General features: G+C 55.4%; 2 protein-coding genes across 2 annotated transcripts; one reads left to right on the plus strand and one right to left on the minus strand.

Moving 5' to 3' along the window:
- Nucleotides 1-407: 407 nt before the first annotated feature.
- Nucleotides 408-8,938, minus strand: PALM3 (paralemmin 3). Its single transcript, XM_032835891.1, has 7 exons — nucleotides 8,721-8,938; nucleotides 6,220-6,268; nucleotides 5,081-5,161; nucleotides 4,381-4,523; nucleotides 4,166-4,250; nucleotides 2,515-2,560; nucleotides 408-2,397 (listed from the first exon to the last, which is right to left on the minus strand). The coding sequence occupies exons 1-7, from the start codon at nucleotides 8,759-8,761 to the stop codon at nucleotides 644-646; spliced, it is 2,199 nt and encodes a 732-aa protein (XP_032691782.1). The 5' UTR covers nucleotides 8,762-8,938; the 3' UTR covers nucleotides 408-643.
- Nucleotides 8,939-15,186: 6,248 nt separating this feature from the next.
- On the plus strand, nucleotides 15,187-17,954 carry MISP3 (MISP family member 3). The gene is made up of 3 exons (XM_032835892.1): nucleotides 15,187-16,783; nucleotides 17,221-17,294; nucleotides 17,566-17,954. The coding sequence occupies exons 1-3, from the start codon at nucleotides 16,216-16,218 to the stop codon at nucleotides 17,581-17,583; spliced, it is 660 nt and encodes a 219-aa protein (XP_032691783.1). The 5' UTR covers nucleotides 15,187-16,215; the 3' UTR covers nucleotides 17,584-17,954.
- Nucleotides 17,955-20,762: the final 2,808 nt, after the last annotated feature.

Consider the following 20,762-nt stretch of genomic DNA (forward strand, 5'->3'; position numbering starts at 1 on the left):
GCCCCACCTGCAGCCATATGCAGCCCCGGATGGAGTTCCCGCCGAATGGACTGTGGGCAGGAGTGCCTCGGGCTGATGCCCAGACGAGGCCCAGAAGGGTCTGGGCTCTTCCGCACTTACCCTTGCCCATGAGCTGGAACACCGGCGTGCCCGCCATCCAGCCTTAATTGTACCGGAGAAGGCGGAGCATGAAGGGGAAGGAACCTCCGTTCCCAAGTGACTGTGTGACTCCAAGCCACCCAGAGAAACACCCTTGTACATTTTTGTCGCTCCCGTAGCTGGGGTGCTGTGTCCGGCAGCCACGTCTGCTCACACCGACTCTCGGACGCCAGCGGGAGTGAAGCCCTTGCTCTCCCACCGGGAGGTGGTGAGGGGGATCCGTGCCAAGAGCACACACGCTCAGACTGTCCGGATGCTTGAACGTTTTATTTTCAAGTATAAAGGCTTTGTCGTATAAGGGGGCCAGGGTCACAGGCAGTGGGAAGCGTCCAGAAGCCTGGGAGGAGGTGACGTGTGGGCCAGCTGGCTCCCAGGTGGCCCAGCCAGCCCGGTGGCGCCCTGTCTGCGCTGGGGACCCGCTGCTGGATGCCGAGAGGCCGAGGTAGCTGTGAGAGGAGCCGGACGTGGGGTGGAGGGCATGGGCTCACATGACCGCACAACACTGGCACGTCTTTTGCTTAGGACCACTTGCCTCTTCGCCCTCGGGAGGGGCAGACGGCTCGGGCTGCCGGGCAGGTGCATAGGTGGGCACAGGCCGGGCACTGGGGTTGGCCCGAGGCCCTTGCGCCCGAAGCAGTGGCTGGCACTCGGCAGGCTGCTCTGGGGCTGGGGTCTCTGCCAGGAGGGGGGTGGCGTCCCCCGAGAGGCCCTGGCCCTCAGCAGGGGTTTGGGGCCTTACAGATCCCTCCTCCAGGGAGCCTTCCTGCTTCTCCTGGGGCTTTGGATCTTCCTCTTCTGGCCTTGACTCTTCCTTGGCCCCCACGGGAGCCCCTGCCTCACTCCCCTCCTCTGCCTGACATTCCTGTCCGCCCTCAGACTCTCTCTGCTCTTCCAGACTCAGATCTTCCTTGACCGCTTCGGTTTTCTCAGCCTCCAATGGCGCCTCACCTCCTGTTCTCTCTACCGTCAGTGACTCCTCACCTCCTCCTTTCTCACCCTCCAGTGGCGCCTCACCTCCCCCTTTCTCGGCCTCCAATGGAGCCTCACCTCCTGTTCTCTCTACCATCGGTGACTCCTCGCCTTCCTTTCTTTCTAACGCCCCTGGTTCTTCAATCACCTCTAGCTTTTCCTCATCTCCTTTCTGCTCTACTCCCAACGGTTCTTCATCTTCCTTCTCTGCCTCTGGCTCTTCTGCACTTTTCAGCTCTACTTGCAGTGGCTCCTCGCCTCTTTCCCTCTCTGCCCTCAAAGGTCCCTCAACTGCCTCTCTTGCTACTGACAACAGTTCCTCAGCTGCTTCCCTTTCTGTCCCCAGCTTGTCCTCACCCCGCCTCCTCTCTGCTTCCAAGGAGTCCTTGCTTCCTTCCCTGTCCGCCATCAGAGACATGTCTGCTCCTTCCTCCTCTGTCCCTACCTTCTCCTCACTCCACTTCTTTCCTCTGCCCACTGGTTCCTCTGCTTGGCCGCTCCCTGCCTCCCTGGCTTCCTCCCCTGCCCCCCTCTCTGCCCCCAGTGGACTCTCAGGTCCTCCCCCCTTTCCCCACATCCTGGGCCCTTCCAATCCCTCCACCCCCAGCTCCTCCCAGTCCTCGCTGAGGGTCACCCTCTCCACCCAAATGAAAGACCCCTCCTCTCCTCCAGAGCCCCCTGGCCCATCACCGTCAGGGCTGCCCCTGGGAACACCTCCTTCTCCAGGAGCTGCTCCTTCTAGTCTCACCTGAAGCCTCGGTGAGCTGGCCTGCACAGCCTTCCGTCCCCTGCCCAGCTCCCCTGTGGCCTCTGAGTCCCCACTGTCTGGCCCTCCCACCCCCTCCCAGACCACCTCCACGATTCCCCTGTCCTCCTTCACCCAGGATGGGAGCTCTGGGCAGCTAGCTTCCTGCCTGTGTCCAATGGCCTCCAGCACCATCTCCTCTACCTTAGCCTCTAGCTCTGGGCCCGTGGCCGCCGTGGCACAGTCCTCCGTGGCCCTCAGCCCCTCCCATACCACTTTCACCAAACCCCCTTTGGCCTCGTCCACGCCCCCCTTGGATGCTGCCAGTGCCTGACTAGGCTCCTGCTCTGGAGGGGGGCTGGGTCCAGGGCAGGGGCCATTGGCTTCTGAGGAGGCCCCGGCAGGGAACAGCCTGAGGGCTGACGGAGCCCTGACAGCCTCATCTCTGGCTTCCGAGGGGGACTCTGGAGATGTGTCCACTGGTCCAGCTGGTAGGGAGGCTCTCTTGTTCAGATCAGCATGGTCTTGGGGAGTGAGAGGAGGAAAAGAGAGGAGACAGGGGGGCGACAGAGTGAGATTCTGGCCCCCCAGATTCAGGCCCCTCTTCTTGGGACCCCCAGACCTGGAGCACAAGCACCCACCTGTGGGACCTGCCTCCACGGTAGGCTGGGAGAGAGGTCGGTGACCCTGCAGGGATGGCAGAGACAAGGTCAGGCCAGCCCGTGTCTGCACCTCCAGCCTCCCTGCATGCGGGTACCCTCCCCTGCTCAAGCACCCTCAATGCACCCCCCACCCCGCCATCACATTCAGGATCAAACCCTCAGCCTTCCTCACCTGGTCCAGGGCCTCACACACAGTAGGTGCTTATCAATACTGTGTCTGTGAGCCAATAGCTCTGTATTAGGGACCTACTCTGTCACCTTCTGAGATTGCCATGGACAAGGGACACTTAAGCCTTTTGCTTTGGGGACTTACATTCCAGGGGGGGTGAGGTATAAACAAAAACACAAATAAATATGTAATGCCAGGGAGTGAGAAAGACTATGGCAGAAAAAAAATAAGCAGGAAGAGTGGCTCTTGAGGAAGTGACACTGAACAGAGAGAGACCCAAAGGGTAGGAGGAGCCAGCCTTGAGTCAAGAGGTACATAAGGGCATTCCAAGCAGAGGAGAAAGCAAGTGCAAAAGCCCTGGGGCTGCAATGAGCTACATAAGTTCAAGGACTAGAAAAGAGGCTCAGCATAGCTGGAGTGGGGCTGGGGTGGGAGGGACAGTGCGAAAGTATGAAAGTGGGCTCAGGGAGGGGAGTGGAGGGGCAGCCAAGCCCCAGGGATCTCCTCATAGTTCTCCGAACTTATTCCCTTTCCAGCCTCCAGGCCTTTATGTGGGCTGTTTCCTCTGCCTGGAATTCCCTTTCCACTCTTGCCTGGTTCCCACTCAGATTCAATATATATGGCACTGCCTCCAGGAAGCCTTCCCTGAACCCCCAACCTCACTCAGGTGATTCCTCCATGCTCCTCCCCTGCAGGGCTCCCCCCATCACAGACTCTTGGATGGTGAGCTCCCATGGGCCAGGAATCCTTCCTTGCGCCTCTCTGGCAAGGAACTCCCAGCCAATGCTTAAAACCCAACAAGTGCTGCTTCCCACATCCGTAAACAAGTCTGCTTCTCCCTCTGTGCCCTCAAACGGGCACCTGGGAGCTAAGCTAAGGCACCAGGGAGACCAGGGGTTGTGGCTCCTGCTCTTCCCTATGGCCGGGCACAAATGTTGGCAGATTTTTGGACTTTGGGGACAACCCAGAGAGCCAGATTTTAATGTAAGGTTGTCAAAAGCCTGTGTGTTGCGTAGCATGCAGGCCGTATCTTAATAAAAGTGCTGCTAAAACAAAAGCCCATGTGGATGTCTCCGATCACAAGAGTATCTCATGGTGACCCACTTCCCACTCTGAGGCCACATTCCATGAGCACTGACATCCCCGCCCCCCGGCTTTTTCCCACCACATTCCTCCTTCTGGCCATAAGAGCAATCCTATGGCAGAATTCTTCCTCGGGCCTGTTTCTGGTGCGAAGCCATGATCTTCTTGACCCACCCCCTCACCTCTGCCCACCCTGTGCTGCTGCTGTTCTCATTTTGGACATAGGGAAACTGAGGCTGGAGCAAGGAATGCGACTTGTCCAAGACCACAGAGCTGAGCAATAGCAGAGGACTCAGTGGTTAAACTGCCCTTGGAGAAATCATGCTTTTGTCCCTGCTGGCTGCCTCCCCCCCACCCATTGGCTCCCCAGCCCCTCACCTGTCTTCGCCAGGTGGGCCTCCCTGAGGGCTTGTGCTGGGCACCTGTGGACGCACTCTGCAGCAGCTGCAGCTGGGACTGGAGTCTGAGGAAGAGAGGAGCTGCTGGGAGCCAGGACCCCAGGCTCAATGCCCCTCCCCCCCCCCCCCCTTTGCTGCTTTCTTGGGGTGGACTTGGGGACCTGGCCTAGCCAGGCTGGCAGGGGCTTGACTCACGTGAACAAGCTATCTTCCAAGTTCCGGATTCGGGCCTGAGCCTGGCCCTCGGGCGACTGGGGGTCTTTCGAGGTGGCGTCCTTCGGCCGCTCCGTCCCCTCAGCTGCCCCGTCCATTAGCCAGCGCTCCCGGAGAGACTTCCTCTGGGCATGGGAAGGTAGCTGTGCATAATGACTACCCCACCCCATGTCGGGTACCCTCCTAATCCCCGGAGCTGGAAAGATTTCTTATTGCCCAAAACCACCCGGAATGGGGCAGACATTTCTCCTTAGGGTGGGATATGATACATGCCTTCACTGTGCACCCCCAATATTGCCAGGTGGGACAGACACCCCCACTACCAGCCCACAGCTCTTCCAGCCTAGAACAAAACACCCATCATCTCCCCACCCCTTCCAGCATGGGACAGGAGCCCCCAGAGGTGAAATCGCTTTTGGCCCCTCCCTATACCCAAGATGGGCAAACACCTTCACTGTTCCCATACTCTGCCCCCAAAGGTGGTACAAATGTCCCCATCACCACCACCTCCACCTATCCTCCCAGGCTGAGGAAAACTGCCCCCCCCCCCAAAGCTGGAACCCATGCCCCCAATTGTTCCCCCAAATTGGACACAGGCTCCTATGATTCCCCCAAAACTGACTCTCATAGGCACCCCCACTTCATTGCCCAGGCTAGACAGGCGCCCCTGCCCGCCCCCAACCTTGAGCCGCTCCACGCGGAGTTTCTCCTCTTCCAGCTCCCGCCGCGCGGCGCGGATCTCCTCCTGCAGCCGCCGCTTCTCCTGCGCACAGAGGACCGGGAGCTGCCCGCGGGCCGGGCGGGGCTGCAGCCTCCCTTTCCGCCTTCCCTCCTCCGCGGGGCTCGCGGGGGTTCCCGGGGCTCCCGGGCTGCGAGCCGGGCGGGGCTGCGGAGCGCACGTCGGGGCCCCGGGCGGGGAGGGGGCTGCGGAGGCGCTGACTCAGCAGCGGGTGGGGGCGGGGCGGCGGGGGCGGGGCCGGCCGCGCCCGGGATGCTGCGGAGGCCTCGCCCGCGCGGAATGGGGGTCTGTGGAAGGCGGTGGGGACGGGGCTTTGGAATGGAGATCTCCAAGGGGGACCGGGCTGTGAGGGTCCGAGATATGGAGTTACAGAGAGAGGGGTTCGGAGAAATGGGGGTCCATATATGGATATCAGAGGGAGGGGACTAGTGCGATGGGGGGGGGGGGGGCGGGGGGGGGGCGTCGTGAGTGGCCAGAGAGACTGGGGCGTAGAGATGGGGTCCGGAGAGATGGAAATGCAGAAATCGAGGGCTGAGAGATGGGAGTTAGTGGGATGGGGGTTCAGAAGGATGGGGTACAGATATGGGTGTCAGAAGGATGGGGGTTCAGAGAGACCGGGGTGTAGAGATGGGGTCCAGAAAGATGAGGTGCAGAAGGGGGAGATCAGAGACATAGGGATTAATAAGATGGGGGTTCACAGGGATGGGATCTAGAGAGATGAGGATCCAGAGATGAGGGTCTAAGAGATGGGGTTCAGACATGGGGTGTTTGGGAGACAGGGGTTCAAAATGGAGCATCGGATGTGGATTCTGGGAGTGTGGGGTACACAGCCTCACCATTCTGGGGGTGGTGGTGGCCAGATAGACGAGCTAGGGAGCAGAGGGGCCTGAGGATTTAGGTGGGGTGCCCTGGGCAGGGCTGGAGCTGAGGGTGCCTTCCCGTTCCCCCCCCCCCCCCACGTACACACACTTCACAGCGTCAAGCCTGCTTCCCGGATTGAGAGAGAGTTGAGGAAGAGACCTGGGACAAGAGTAGGAGGGCCCAGGACGCCGGGTGGAGTGCGGTAGGAGGGCTTCACTTACAGCGATGACCTCTAGCCGCTGCCGGTAGAGGGAGCTCTCGGCCATGGGCCTGTGGGAAAAAGGCAGAGACTGCGGAGGGGGTCTCCCAGGGCCAGGCCCGCATCTGGCCACCTCATGAATGCCCCTCTCTGAGCCAAGATCCCTGAGCTGCTTGGAAACCAACCGAAGCCCTGAAGCCCGGCATTTTCCTCTATTTCCCCTTTGCAACTGAAAGGTGTTGGGGGAGAGCTCAGGGGTTCTTTGGAGGGTGGGGGGAGAGCAGAGACCATGACAAGTTAAGCTAACGCTCTTCCTAGGCCTGACATCTCCTCTCTGAGCCTCAGTTTCCTCATCTGTAAAATAGGCTGGGATAGCTTGATTCTCACCTTGCAGAGAGGCGCCCTTGCAAGGAAATATCCATGCAGGAAAAAACAGGACATAGTGTTCGAAAAACAGTAGTGTCATTTATTATTAATAATGTTAGTAATTCCCGTGATTAATAATGTTTATGATTAATTATAAGAACCAGCCCCAGGCTGTCCTACAGACACTCTCAAATCCTGCCAGGCCCCTAACATGCTGTGTGTCTCTTTCCAATTCCACACCCTCTCCAGACCTCTCGGCTCCTACCCAAGATACCTTCAGCCCTGGGGGATGAGGGAATCTGGGGAGAAAAGTGTCCATCCTAAGGTGGACACATGCCATTGCCATGGTAACTCTGGAGCTACCTGCCAACTCCCCTCCCTGGGAGCAAAGGTTACCAGGTCATGTAGCCTAGCTTTGGACTCTGAGCTGGGAGGAGGCAGAGGGGTCTTGGTGTTTAAGGTTTAACCTGAGCTCACCCCATTACTGACCTCCATGCAGGACCCCAGGATTCCTGCTTCCCAGCCTACAGAGCCACCCCTTCTGTGGGACAGTCATTGTCACATGAACCTATACACAGATGTGCGTTAAGTGCCTGCTATGTGAATGGGCTTCACAGGACAATATCTGGAAGGATCTATTTACCTGTTGTCCCTGATATTTAGCCCTGGGAGGACGGCACAGGACAAGCCCTCAAACATTTATTAATTTGAGCACTAACTCTATTGGGTGAGCATTAGCCACATTGCCCAAACTCTGCTGGGGCCTCCCAAATCCTCCCTGGCCACACCATGAAGACATAATAATACAGGGCTTACTACCTATAGTGCTCTAAGAGTTCTAGAGGGTTTCTGATAGACTCCCACAGTCACCTCTGCCTCTCCCTCCCTGCCCTGATCTTGAGACACTAGTCCACTCTTCGCTGAGTTGCTATTCTGAGAATAAAACCAGCCAACCATGATTAGCCAGCATGTACGGTGTGCCAGGTGCTGTTAAATGCTTTGCCTCTAGCAATTCATTTAATCTTCCCAGTGATCCTGGGAGGCAATAGTACCATTGTCCCTATTTTATGGATGGGGAAACTGAGGCTCCAAGAAGTGGTGAAAAGACTCATCTAAGATCACTGAGTCAGGCGATCAGAACTCAGGGGTCTCAGGCCCAAAACACTGGGAACACTGCAGGTAAGAGGGGTCTAGGCACCCTCTTCTTGGCGGCCACGAGGCCAGAGATCAGCCTGGGGGTTCCCGATTTCAGTTGACCTAGGGGGCTAATGTCATGCTTAATAGGGTATCCCAAAGGGAGCCCAGGCCCCCTGCTAATAAGTTTGCCCTTGGGGGAGGGCTAAACTTTCCCCCTCTGCTGTCCCATTCCCAAGATGTAATCTCCCTGCCTCTTCCTTGCTGGGGGGGGGAGGTGTGTGGAGATCAGGTTCCCATTGCTAAGCAACCAGGTTTGTAGTTGGTGAATAATGCAACGGGGGACCCAAAAGAGTGAGCAACCAAATTGGGGTCCCTGGGGGGAAACACTTACCCAGAACTCTTTACAAACCTCTGGAGCCCCTCCCCCTTCTTACTTTAAAATGCCCTCAAACCTTGAATATTAAAATCCTCTGCGCACCCCGTTTGATAGTGTTCATCTCCAACTCTACAAGAACAGTGTTTGTGGCCGTGGCTTTTTGTCACCAGGAACAGCTGGTGGCCATTTCACTAAGGAACTAAGGTTCCGATTTTGCCATCATCTTTCCCAGTTTAGGAGCTGTTAACTTTTTCTGTTATATCTCAAGCAATTCTTCCCACCCGGGACACTGAGGGATGTTTCTCGAGGCAGAACATGGGAGTGAGGGACCCTGGTATTTCCAGCCACTGTCCCCCTCAGTGATAGCCCCACCCTCAGGCTGGACTTTGAGCTTGAAGACTGCCTGCAGAAAATCTCTGAAAAAAGGAGGTGGGGGGTCCACATTTCCCACCTGACTCTCTGCAGAGGGGGACATGAAGAGCCTGCAGGTTTGGCCGCCTCTCTCCATTCCCCCTAGGGCCCTTAGAAAGGCCAGGCTGGAGCTCTCACCTACCCCCACCCTGCCGGAAAGGCCAGTGTCCTCCAAAGAACCCCTCTCAGGCCCTGCCCACCAGCCACCCCCACCCCTGACCCCGGACACTTACATGGGTGTGGCTGGAGACCACATCTGGCTCTGCAGGGCCATCTCTGCCCAGAAGCCCACCTTCAGGTCTCCAGGATCAGGACCCACCACCCGTTTGCCTGAAGGTCCCTGGATGCTGTGACTTGGCTGGTGGGAAGGGGGGGCTGCAGGAGGGCACTGGGAGAGCTGGTCCAGCTGGTTTGGGCCAGGAGGCAGGAAACACAAGCACGAGGTGCGAGGGGGGCTGGGGGCTGGCGGGCAGTTCTGGGGAGGTACTATCAGCTGTCCTGATAAATTATTTACCAGCCACTGGCCTCCTTGCTGCACTTGGCTGGCTCGTAGCAAACACCCTCTCACATGTATGGTGCAGGGTGTGGGTGAGAATGGGGAGTCACTTACCCCCTCCAGAGGATGGCAACTGTCCCTGGCACCCCAGATGCCTTAAGTCCAGCTGCCCACCAAGGGTCACCAACGTGGCACATCACACATGTGGGATACTCTTATAAATGACTAATCGCTCCTTCTTGGACCCTGGCTCGGGTGGGGAGGGAGGGAATGATCCGGCTAAGGGTTTCTGGAGACCAGAGGCTGAGCACTATGGGAACCAGCAGGCCTGGCCCCTGGATAGCTGTGGTTGACTTGCCCCAGGTTTCTAGGACGTGGTTTGTCCTTTGTGAAACTGGAGAATTAGACCAAGTGGCCTCCAGGACCCTGACACCCCTTAGAGGTTATAAGAGTTAGGGGTAGAGCAGTGGTGAGAAAGGTCCAGAACACTTCCTACACAAATCTTCAGGTTTCCTGTTCTATCCTACCTATCCTCTTCTTAAAGGGCCAGCACCCCGTTTCTCAGGAAACAGCATGCCTCGTTTACCCTTTTCCATTTGGGGAAATCATCTCCTACTTTCCAGACTCATTTCCCAGTCCTTCCCCCATCACAGTCCTGGTCCTGCGGTACAATTTTTTTTTAAAGATTTTATTAATTTATTTGACAGAGACGGACACAGCGGACACAGTGAGAGAGGGAATATAAGCAGGAGGCGTGGGAGAGGGAGAAGCAGGCTTCCCACTGAGCAGGGAGCCCAATGTGGGACTCAAACCCAGGACACAGGATTAGGATCACGACCTGAGCTGAAGGCAGATGCTCAACCGACTGAGCCACCCAAGCGTCCCAACTCAGCATAATGTTTTTAAGATCCCAGGAGCCCAAGGCAGATGCTTAACTGACTGAGCCACCCAGGTGCCCCCCTCTGCTGTGCAATTTGACATGAGCCTCAGTGAGAAAGGACCTTGCCCCAGCTTGGACCTTCCCCATATGACAAAGGGAATGTGTCTACCTAACTCCCCCCTCCCTCTTTTACATCTTACTTGGGGTACTCAGACCCCAGAATTCCCTGTCCAAATGGTCCTGAGCTCATCAATAAGGCCTCTGCCTCTCGAATGCTGTCCATGCAGCCAGGGTGCCCCTTACCCCTACCTCCAGCCTGACAAGTCATCAAGGGCAGCATTGGCAGAGGGGTGAAAGTCAAGCTTAGACAGGGTGCACAGGGTCCCCAGGTGCAGGCACAAGGCTCTTTGCTATGCAGAAGAGAGTTGAAGTCAGGAAGTCAAGGGGGCCAGACTGAGAGCTGGGGTTTCCCAGCGCCCCATGATCTAGTACAAGACTCCTAGGGATTCAAAATGTTTTCATTTGAACCTGGCCTTCTAAGTCATTCTGAAAGTACATTTGCCATGATAGGAGGAGAGAACACACTTTTTAAATTGGCTTTTAATTATGGTAAAATACATATGAAATTTACCATTAGTGGCATTTAGTACCCTCACGGTGTTGTGCAGTCATCCCTTCTGGGGCCAGAACATCTCCATCATCCTGGAAGGAGACCCCATGCCCATTCACGGTCTCTTCTGATTCCCTTTCCCCCAGGCCCTGGCAACCACCAATCTGTCCCCGTAGATTTACCTATTCTGGACATTTCATATAAATGGAATCATATACTATGTGGTATTTTGTATGTCTGATTTCTTTCACTCAGCACAATGCTTTTTTTTTTTTTTTTAAGATTTATTTGAGGGCGGGGGGAGCCAGAGAGAGCAGGAGCAGGGGGAGGGGCTGAGGGAGAGGGAGAAGCAGACTTCCCGCTGAGCAGGAAGCCCAATGTGGAACTCAATCCCAGGACACAGGATTGGGATCACGACCTGAGCTGAAGGCAGATGCTCAACCAACTGAGCCACCCAGGTGCTCCAACTCAGCATAATGTTTTTAAGATCCATCCACAATGTAGTATGTGTCAGTGTTTCATTCTTTTTATGGCTGAATAATATTCCTTTTTTTCTTTAAGATTTTATTATTTTTTAAAGATTTTATTTATTTATTTGACAGACAGAGATTACTAGTAGGCAGAGAGGCAGGCAGAGAGAGAGGAGGAAGCAGGCTCCCTGCTGAGCAGAGAGCCCGATGTGGGGCTTGATCCCAGGACTCTGAGATCATGACCTGAACCAAAGGCAGAGGCTTTAACCCACTGAGCCACCCAGGCGCCCCAAGATTTTATTTTTTTAAGTCATCTCTACACCCAACACGGGGCTTGAACTCACAACCCTGAGATCAAGAGTCGCAAGCTTGGGACGCTTGGGTGGCTGAGTCCGTTGGGCGTCTGCCTTTGGTTCGGTCAAGATCCCAGGGTCTTGGGATTGAGTCCCACATCCAGCTCCTTGTTTGGCAAGGAGCCTGCTTCTCCCTCTGTCTGCCTCTCCCCCTACTTGTGCTCTCCCTCTCTCTGACAAATAAATAAATAATCACATGCTCTACTAACTGAGTGAGTCAGGCACCCCCGAATAATATTCCATTTTGGGGAGCTACCCCCCATATTATCTATTCATTTGTTGATTGACGTGGGTTGTTTCTGCCTTTTGGAAGAGAGAATGTATCTTAAAAAAAAATATTTTATTTATTTATTTGACAGAGAGAGAGAGACAGTGAGAGAGGGAATACAAGCAGGGGGAGTGGGAGAGGGAGAGAAGCAGGCTTCCTGCTGAGCAAGGAGCCCAATGTGGGGCTCGATCCCAGGACCCTGGGATCATGACCTGAGCCAAAGGTAGATGCTTAATGACTAAGCCACCCAGGTGCCCCGAGAATGTATCTTTTATTTTTTATTTTTTTAAAGATTTTATTTATTTATTTGATAGAGATCACAAGCAGGCAGAGAGAGAGAGGAGGAAGCAGGCTCCCTGCTGAGCAGAGAGCCCGATGCGGGGCTCGATCCCAGAACCCTGGGATCATGACCTGAGCCGAAGGCAGAGGCTTTAACCCACTGAGCCACCCAGGCGCCCTGAGAATGTATCTTTTAAAGAGATCTATTTATTTATTTGAGAGAGAGAGAGAATGCACACAAGTGGGAGGGGCAGAGGGAGAGAGAGAGAATCCCAAGCAGTCTCCTCACTGAGCACAGAGGCCGACGTGGGGCTTGATCTCACGACTCTGAAATCATGACCTGAGCCAAAATCAAGAGTTGGAGGCTCAACTGACCACGCCACTCAGGTGCTCTGAGAATATACTTCATTTAATTGTTTGTAATTTAATGTTATAACTGTTAAATATTGAGATGTATGGTATGTGGACTTCCCTTTGTATTTTTGTCCCGTATTCCACAATGAAACAAGATTGTTCTATTTACCATTGTGTCTGTCTCCCAAACTCAACTGCACCTTCCAAGTCTGATTTGTTTCTTTATTCCCAGCACTGGGGTAGACACCTCGTGCGTATCATTAAATAATTCTTAAGCAACTGTTTTGTATCAGCCACTGTTCTAGGCATGGGGTAGTTGGGTCTAGGGGTGATCAAACAGAAAATGCTGTAAGAACTCACTTTCGGTGGTGGGGAGGAGAGAGATAATATACAAATAAAGGCAATTAATGATCATTGCTGTATAAGGTGAGTATAGAGCAGCAGGGTTAGGGGCGCCTGGGTGACTCAGTGGGTTAAAGCCTCTGCCTTCAGCTCAGGTCATGATCCCAGGGTCCTGAGATCAAGCCCCGCATTGGGCTGTCTGCTCATCAGGGAGTCTGCTTCCTCCTCTCTCTCTCTCTTTCTACCTGCCTCTCCCCCTACTTGAGATCTCTGTCTGTCAAATAAATAATTAAAAAAAAAAAAGAATAGCAGGGTTAGGGTTATGGAGAAGGGCTGTGTGTGATGCAGGCTTGGTGATCAGGGACTATTTGTCTAAAGAAGTGATATTTGAGTCAAGACCCGCATAGCAGAAGCCAGCCATGTGATGAGCCATTCCAAGCAGAGAAAAAGGCAAGTAAGTGCAAAGGCCCTGAGGTAGGAGTGCACTTGGTTGGGGGGAGGTTTGAGGGAAGCACAAAGGCTGGAATGGAGGAGTGAGGGAGAGAGTGTCAGAAGATGAGATCTGAGAAGTGGGCAGGGCCTTCTGGGTCAGAGGAGAGAATTTGGATTTTTCTTCTGAGTGTGATGGGGAGCCATTGGAGGGACGCTGAAGTGGCTGGGATAAGTAAGGGTGGAGAGAAGTGGACAAATTCAGAATATGTTTTGGGGGCAGAGCCTGCAGATCCAATAGCAATCCAACATATGGATGGATTGGAGCAGGGCCGAGAGAGGTTGAGGTAGATTCCCAGGTTTGGGGCATGAAAAACAAACTGTATAAGTTGCCACACATAGTGAGGAGACCTGGGGGGATCTGAGAGTTCAGTTTTTTAAAAGTGTTCAGTTTGACACCTACTACACTAAGAGTGTTGGAGAGGAGTCCAAAACCCAGAGGAGAAGTTAGAGATGGAGATATAAATTTGAGAGACACCAGCACAGAGATGGAATTTAAAGTATGAGGTAGGGATTGGTTAGGGGTTGAGTGCTGGGAGGAAAGAGATCGTGTGCTCACACGAAGTGACTAATGAGAGCTTGATAAAGAGTTGGGTTATAAAGGTGTCGGGAGGCCCCCCCTTAACTGGCTCAGCCAGAGGAGCCCATGACCCTTGATCTCGGGGTTGAGTTTGAGCCGCACAGTGGGTGTGGAGATTACTTAAATAAATAAATAAACTTAAAAAAAAAAAAGAAAAAAGAAAAGGAAACGAAGAAGACAATCTGGGTTAGTAACAGCCAGGGGCTGTTTCCATGCCTTGGCTTTGGAGACAGAGCTGTGTGGAGTGGCTACCAGAAGGGGAAGGACGCAGGCACTTCCCTCTCTCTCATCAGCCAACTCCATGGAAACCAGAGGGAAAGAAAACCTGTAATGCAGGTGCAACAGAAGCCTGAGAAGAAATGCCTGGGAGGGGATACCTGGGTGGCTCAGTCAGTTAAGAGTCTGCCTTTGGCTCAGGTAATGATCCCAGGATCCTGGATTATTCCTGCATTAGCCTCCTAGATCAGCAGAGAGCCTGCTTCTCCCTCTGCCTGCCGCTGCTCCCCTGCTTGTGCTCTCGCTCTCTCAAATAAATAAGTCAAATCCTTAAAGAGAGAGAGAGAGAGAAATGTCTGCAAGATAGGAGGGAAACCAGGAGAAGATGGTGTCCTTGGAGACCAAGGAGCTAGTGGAAAGGAAGTCAGGGAGGAACCAGTGACTGGATCCAGCAAATGAAGTCCATCAATGTCCTTGGACTGAAAAGGCTCGGTGGGATGGTGGGACCAGGAGCCTCCTTAGCACCACCAAAGAGGAACAGGAAGTGATGAAGAGGAGAGAACACTATAGACAGCTCTTTCCAGAAGTATACCTTTAATCCTCATTACCTCCCAAGGGAGTAGGTACTGCTTTCCCCATTTTACAGACGAGAGAACTGGGCCTTGGAGAAGGCTGGTACCTTGCTCAGGTTTTGCGTGGGATGGAACCCACGTAGGCCCAATTCCAATTGGGCCAACGGGGTTAGAGGGAGGAACTGGAGACTAGGATCCAGGAGAGGGTAGGAGAGGATGGGAAGGAGGGGAGTCACCAAAGTAGGCAGAGAGCTGGGGGAAGGAGTTATCAGATATGGATTGTTGGAGGTTCCCAAAGCTGTTTAGCACCCACCCCCCCTCTTTCTCTAGGTAACTATTCTTTCTTCCTGGTCAACCCAGAATGGTGAAGTAGGGCCAGAGGACAGATTTGGAGAGGGCCTGGGGGAAGAGAGTAGAAAACGTCTTTGGGGGCGTCGGTCTTGCCCTTGAACGCCACAGATCTGGCCCCCGCGGCGGAGAGCTGCTCCATACCGCAAGCTTGGATACCTCTCCAGGGCCTTTCCAGCTGCCTGGGCCCAAGGTGACCGCCTTTCAACCGCAGCTGCTCTGCTAAGCCCTGGGCGCGTTGCGTCCGTCCCTCCCACTTCCCTCAATCTGGAAGTGCACTTGGCCGCGGACGCCTCGCGGACTTTTCCAGGAGGGGTGAGGGGAAAGCAGCCTCTGGGCGTGACGCGGCCCTTGGCACACCTCTCTGAAGAGGCCTCGCTGAGCCCAGAAACAGGGAGGGAGCCTGGGGCGCGCCATGAGAGGGCTCCTGGCGCCCCCTCCAGTCTGAGCCCTAGGCTGCAGGGGTAGAATGTGGATGGACAGCCCAGAGGCCAGGGGCGTTGCTGCCCGCCGGCCTGGGCGGGGCTAGCAAGGTCCCGGAAAGATGGCTTTGGAGGACACCTGCACCAGAGGGCCAGTGGCTCAAAGACCCAGCCAGGGGCACGGCTGGGGTCAGACCTCCTGGGAATGCCGGGGACGTGGGAGCGACGAGGTGCCACGGTGGCGCCCCGAGAGTCGAACGGCCCCCAGACTTGCCGCCGAGTCCAGGTAAGCCCTTTTCCAAGAAGTCTGGTACCCTGAACTGACCTGAGGCGCGTCAGAGCAGGAAAGGCGGTACCCTGCCGAGCCCCGCCCCTTTCCGCCCCGAGGGCGGGGCCGTAATCTTCCCTTCAGGTGCAGAGGGCGGTGCCAGACCCTGCCCCGGGGGGCCGTTCTTAGAGGCCAGGGACAGGTCAGAGAAACTGCCGCTGTAGGCGACGCCTTGGAACCCGCGGGCGGTGACTGCCACAGGTGCCGCGCAGGGCACTGTGTCTGATCTCTGGGCATCAAAACTCCGGCGCTGGAAACTAAGTCTTCCGAGCTGCTCCCAGCCCTGGACACCGAGGGCCCCGGGCCAGAGACCGGAGCCCTGGGGTCATCTGAAGAGCGGGGCCCGGAGGCCCCCGGGTCAGACAGCGAAGTTCGGGGCCTGCCCCAGAGCAGGACGCCGAAATCCACAGGCCAGGAGGCAAGGTCTCCGTGCCCCCTTTAGAGCAGGGCGCGGAGATCCCTGAGCAAGAGAGCGAAGTCCCTGGTCCATCAGCGGAGCTGGACGCAGAACGCCCCGGGCCGTCTGCAGCTGAGGGTTTTGGGAGTCTCCGGTCCGGCAACCACGACCACGAGCCGTCCGAAGCGCGAAGCGCGGGGTCCTCGAAGCACTGTCCTCTTCAGGATCCCGAGATCTCCTCCCCGGGGTCAGACTCCGAAGGTCCCCTGCAGCATTTTCTACCGCTCCCGAAGGCCCCCCCACCAGGGCCCCGAGGAGCAGCTCATGGAGACGCCCATTGAGCGAGAAATACGCCGCAGCTGCGAACGCGAGGAGAGCCTGCGCCGGAGCCGAGGCCTGAGCCCTCGCGGCGCAGGCCGAGAATTCGTCGAGCTGCGCGTGCGGCCGGTGCTCAGCCTGCCCGGCCCCAGCCCCGCGCTCCCGCGCGCCTTGGAGCGCGCGCGGGCGGGCGCGCAGATGCAGCGAGACATCGAGCGGGAGGCTCACCGTCAGGCGGCGCTAGCGAGCCCCGCAGCCCCAGAGCAGCGGGCCCGGCAGCCGCTGCAGCCGTTGGGTGAGCTCCGGCGATTCTTTGAGGCCGCTGGGGGACGTGGCTCCTTGTCCGCGGCTGAAGGCGGCGCGGACCTGCAGGGGCTGCCGGATGCCGGAGGCCGGCCGCGCTTGGCGGTGCAGGGTCGGTGCCCGGTGCTGGCCCGCGCCCCGCCGCGGGTCGCACCGTCGCTGCTGGAGCAGGAGGTGCGCGAAGTGCTTGAGCGCGAGCGGGAGCTGCAGCGCCAGCGGCTCAGCGTCTACGGCACCGCCGAGTTCAAGGAGCCCGCGCCGAGCCTCACGGGTAAGCATGCGCGCCCCGACGCTGGGGTCTGTCAGGGCTCCAGCCGCCCTCACCGACTGCCCAACTCTAGTGGCCCCTCTTCTGGCCCTCAAGGTACCCCCCTCAGGCTCCCAGACGCCCTGCGCTCCACCTTGTACTCAGGATGGTCGACTCCCAAATCCACCTCACTAGGCTCTTGGTGAGGAAGCGAGGGGGGTTCTAGGTGTCTTTATCGGGTTCCGTGGAACCCCTGGGTTCTGGCATTCCTGGAGCCACTTCCGCACTCTGGGTTCGCCTCCCTCCTCCCTCAGGTTGCTCCCTCCTTCAGAATGGAGGTTTCCATGGGAAGGAGGGTAGACGCCTGTGTGTTTAAGGGGCGCGGCCGGCCTCCTTGGTCCTGGCCGCCTCCAGCTGGTGACAGGAGGGGCAACCCCGGCTGAGCGCCCCTTACCCCGCAGCGAGCAGCGGCGACGGAAAGCTGGCGGTGATCTGGCCTCCGCGCAGAAAGGCATCTGAGAGCGGCTTGGAGCAGGTGGGAACCCCCTTTCTCCTCTTGCCTCAAGCGCTAGTCGCTCTTCCCTACCCTCACCCCGGGCGCCAGGGTGCTGGGCCAGGGAAAAGTGCACCTCCGCGCCCTTCGGAAACTCACTCTAGGCTAGGGCACAAAGTTCTGGGCACGGCCCGGGAGTGCCCAGGATGCGGTAGTCCCAGGGCCCAAACCGCCCCACCCTGTGACTGGGTGTCGTTCCTGCGGTGCGCGGGTCCTTTAAAGTCAGCCTTCCCGTCTGGCGTCCTCTCCCCAGGAGGAGCAGAAGACTTGATGTTCCAGCAGGCTGGGACCCCCTGCCAGATGTAACATGTACATCAGAGGAAACTGGTAGGGCTGCCCAGGTGCTCTCAGAATCCACTGAAGGCCTGGAAGAAGGCCAGCGGGTCTGCACAGGACAAGATGAAATCGACCAGCCCTTCCTTGAACCTGACTTTATGAAATTGACCAGTCTCTTCTATAAAACTGTTAGTCCCCACTGGGGAACACTACCACTCTCAAACCGCCAGTGAAACTGTCAAGCCCTTCTCCGCCTAACTGCAAACCGAACTGGTCTCTGCCTCCGGCCTTTGCAATTAGGAGACCAGGGTCTCCGCCTCGGCTATCCTCACTCCCCAATAAAGCCCTTTCTTTCTGGGCAGTTGAGGCTGTTTTCCTCTGGGTCCTCTTCGTCTGGGCTGGGGCTGGAGCGCGCCCGGCAGAGGAAGTCCTGAGAAAACTGCAGGAGGCGCGGGCCAGAATACAGAACGTGCCACTTAGTGCCGAGTTCTGGGGCTGCTGGTCTCCCCCGGCCCTGGCCGGGTCCTGGTGCCCCCTAGCGGCGGATGCGCAAACTGCGGCGTTCGGACAAATGAACTCAAGCCCTCGCTTTTTCCAGACAGCGTCAACATTTATTGGTGCCAACGGAATGCCCGGAGCTGGGCGCTGGCTAGACAAAGGTGATAAGAGGTTGTTCCTGTCCTGAGGACGTAAACAACAGCTACCCCAAAAAATGGGGTGGTGGTGAAGGTACAAGCTTCTCAGGGTATAGAAGGCCATATATAATCTGTCCAGCTATGGCAAACTTCACATGCCTTATAGATCCCAGACAGATATTAAGGAGAGAATGGGGTGTGCTGTAAAATGCCTTGTTTCAACGGGCAGATAAGTGTTCCTCCATATCAACAGTACTACCAATGAGTAAACCCAGTGGCACCAGAGCTTCTGATTTCCAAAAAGGGGGGGGGGCGGTGAGGAGGGAACCAAGCCTTTAAAATAGGAATCTAGAGGAGTCAGGGTGGCTCAGATAGTTAAGCATGTGACTTGGGTTCAGGTTATAATCTGGAGATGGAGCTCCATGTCTGCCTCCCCCCTCGGCAGGGGAGTCTGCTTCTGCCCCTGGCCCTCCCCCTCTGCTTGTGCATTCACTCACTCTCTCTCAAATAAATAAAATCTTTAGAAAAATAAAAGAGAGGGCCACCTGCGTGGCTCAGTCATTAAGCGTCTGCTTCAGCTGGGGTCATGATCCCAGGGTCCTGTGATCTGGCTGCCTCTGGCTCCCTGCTGGGGTGGGGTGCCTGCTTCTCCCTCTCCCACTCCCCCTGCTTGTATGCCCTCTCTCGCTGTCTCTGTCAAATAAATAAAATCTTAAAAAAAATAAAAGAGAAATCTGCTGAACTTTAAATGTGACTTTTGGGGCACTTGGGTGGCTCAGGTCATGATCCCAGGGTCCTGGGATTGAGTCCCACATAGTGCTCCCTGCTCAGCTGGCAGCCTGCTTCTCCTGTAACTCCCCCTGCTTGCGCGTTCTTTCTCTCAAATAAATAAATAAAATATTAAAAAAATAACTAGAAAACTTTTTAAATTGGGGGTGGGGGACAGGAGATGCAGTAAGCAGCAGCTGTTTGCCATAGAGCTTGTAGCTCTCAATTGTCAAGCCCTTCTTAATTTCTCTCCTAAGCTGAGAGGTTCAAGTCCCCCTTTGATGGAGTTCAAGAGAGTCTGTGAACACCCTAACTTGAATAACTGTATCTGTGCACTTTTATTCTTTGATTTTAGGGTACCGGCTTCTTAGGGGTGCCCTAAGACCAAGAAAAGACCCAGGAATGTTTTAGAATCACTGTTTCAACTCTTGGATTTGTCCAACTATGTATGCCCTGGGTCTAGCAACAGGCTTGATTCTCCATAGGGAGGACAAGTAGCTAATTAAGAATGAAAGAATGCTCACACAGCATTGGACCCCACGAGAAACTCAGTCCAAAAAGGAACCACCTGATTCTGGCATCAGCACACTGAGCACATACTTGATGGTGACTCTGCTGAGAGAGCAAAGATCCAGCACTGCCAAGGGGGGAAATGGAAACAGCCAGAGCACATTTTTTTTAAAGATTTTATTTATTGGGGTGCCTGGGTGGCTCAGTGGGTCATGATCTCAAGGTCCTGGGATCGAGCCCCACATCAGGCTCTCTGCTCGGTGAGGAGCCTGCTTCCCCCTCTCTCTATGCCTGCCTTTCTGCCTACTTGTGATCTTTTTGTCAAATAAATAAAATCTTTAAAAAAAGATTTTATTTATTTATGACAGAAAGAGCGAGAGAGGAAACACAAGCACAGGGGAGCCGGAAAGGGAGAAGCAGGCTCCCCACCCTAGCAGGGAGCCCAATATGGGGCTAGATCCCAGGACGCAGGGGCCACCCAGGCGCCCCCAGAGAAGATTCTTAATTCCCAGCAGGGTTGCTAAGATCTAAGCCTGTAGAGTTGACAGCACTACTTAAGTGTGGACCTGGGTTCTCCACCTTCCCTGCCCTGACTCCACTGAGGCACCCTTACACCAAGCAAATCAGAATCTGAGGGGCAGCTTGGCTTCAGTATTTTTTAAAACTCTACAGGTGTTTCCCACATGGAGCCAAGTGTGAGAACCATCATGTAGGTAGATGTAGGCTAGCAGTTCTCAAACTGTAGCGTTTGGACCAGCAGCCTCTGGATGGCTTGGGAACTTCTCACATTCTGGGCCCCCAACCGAGACTTTAAAATTAGACCCTCCACACGATTCCATGCTAAAGGTGGAGAATCACCGTTATAGATAGTTCAAAAGCAATAGGATTCAGGACATCAAACCTGTTTTCTTCTTCTCTGAGTACTGCCACCATGCGCCAGAAATCATTAATCTTTTTTTTAAGATTTTATTTATTTGTTTGTTTGACAGGCAGAGATCACAAGTAGGCAGAGAGGCAGGCAGAGAGAGATGCAGGCTCCCTGCTAAGCAGAGAGCCCAATGTGGAGCTCTATCCCAGGATCCTGGGATCATGACCTGAGCTGAAGGCAGAGGCTTTGATCCACTGAACTACCCAGGCACCCCCAAAAATCTTTAGTCTTAAGTGGCCTGTGGATTTGCCTTAAGGGACATAGTCTAAAGCTATGTCTGAACTGAGATGTGCTGTAAGTATGAAAGACACACCAGACTTCAAAGACTTATTA

Source organism: Lontra canadensis, unplaced genomic scaffold (assembly GCF_010015895.1).
Source record: "Lontra canadensis isolate GAN:19392208 unplaced genomic scaffold, GSC_riverotter_1.0 scaffold88, whole genome shotgun sequence".
NCBI lineage: Eukaryota > Metazoa > Chordata > Mammalia > Carnivora > Mustelidae > Lontra > Lontra canadensis.

Coding starts and splice junctions, on each gene's coding strand:
- PALM3 (XM_032835891.1), bottom strand. CDS start 8,761: ATGGCCCTGCAGAGCCAGATGTGGTCTCCAGCCACACCCAT. Junction 6,269..8,720: donor TGGTCTCCAGCCACACCCAT/GTAAGTGTCCGG, acceptor TTTTTCCCACAG/GCCCATGGCCGAGAGCTCCC. Junction 2,561..4,165: donor GGCCCACCTGGCGAAGACAG/GTGAGGGGCTGG, acceptor CCATCCCTGCAG/GGTCACCGACCTCTCTCCCA.
- MISP3 (XM_032835892.1), top strand. CDS start 16,216: ATGGAGACGCCCATTGAGCGAGAAATACGCCGCAGCTGCGAACGCGAG. Junction 16,784..17,220: donor GCCCGCGCCGAGCCTCACGG/GTAAGCATGCGC, acceptor CTTACCCCGCAG/CGAGCAGCGGCGACGGAAAG.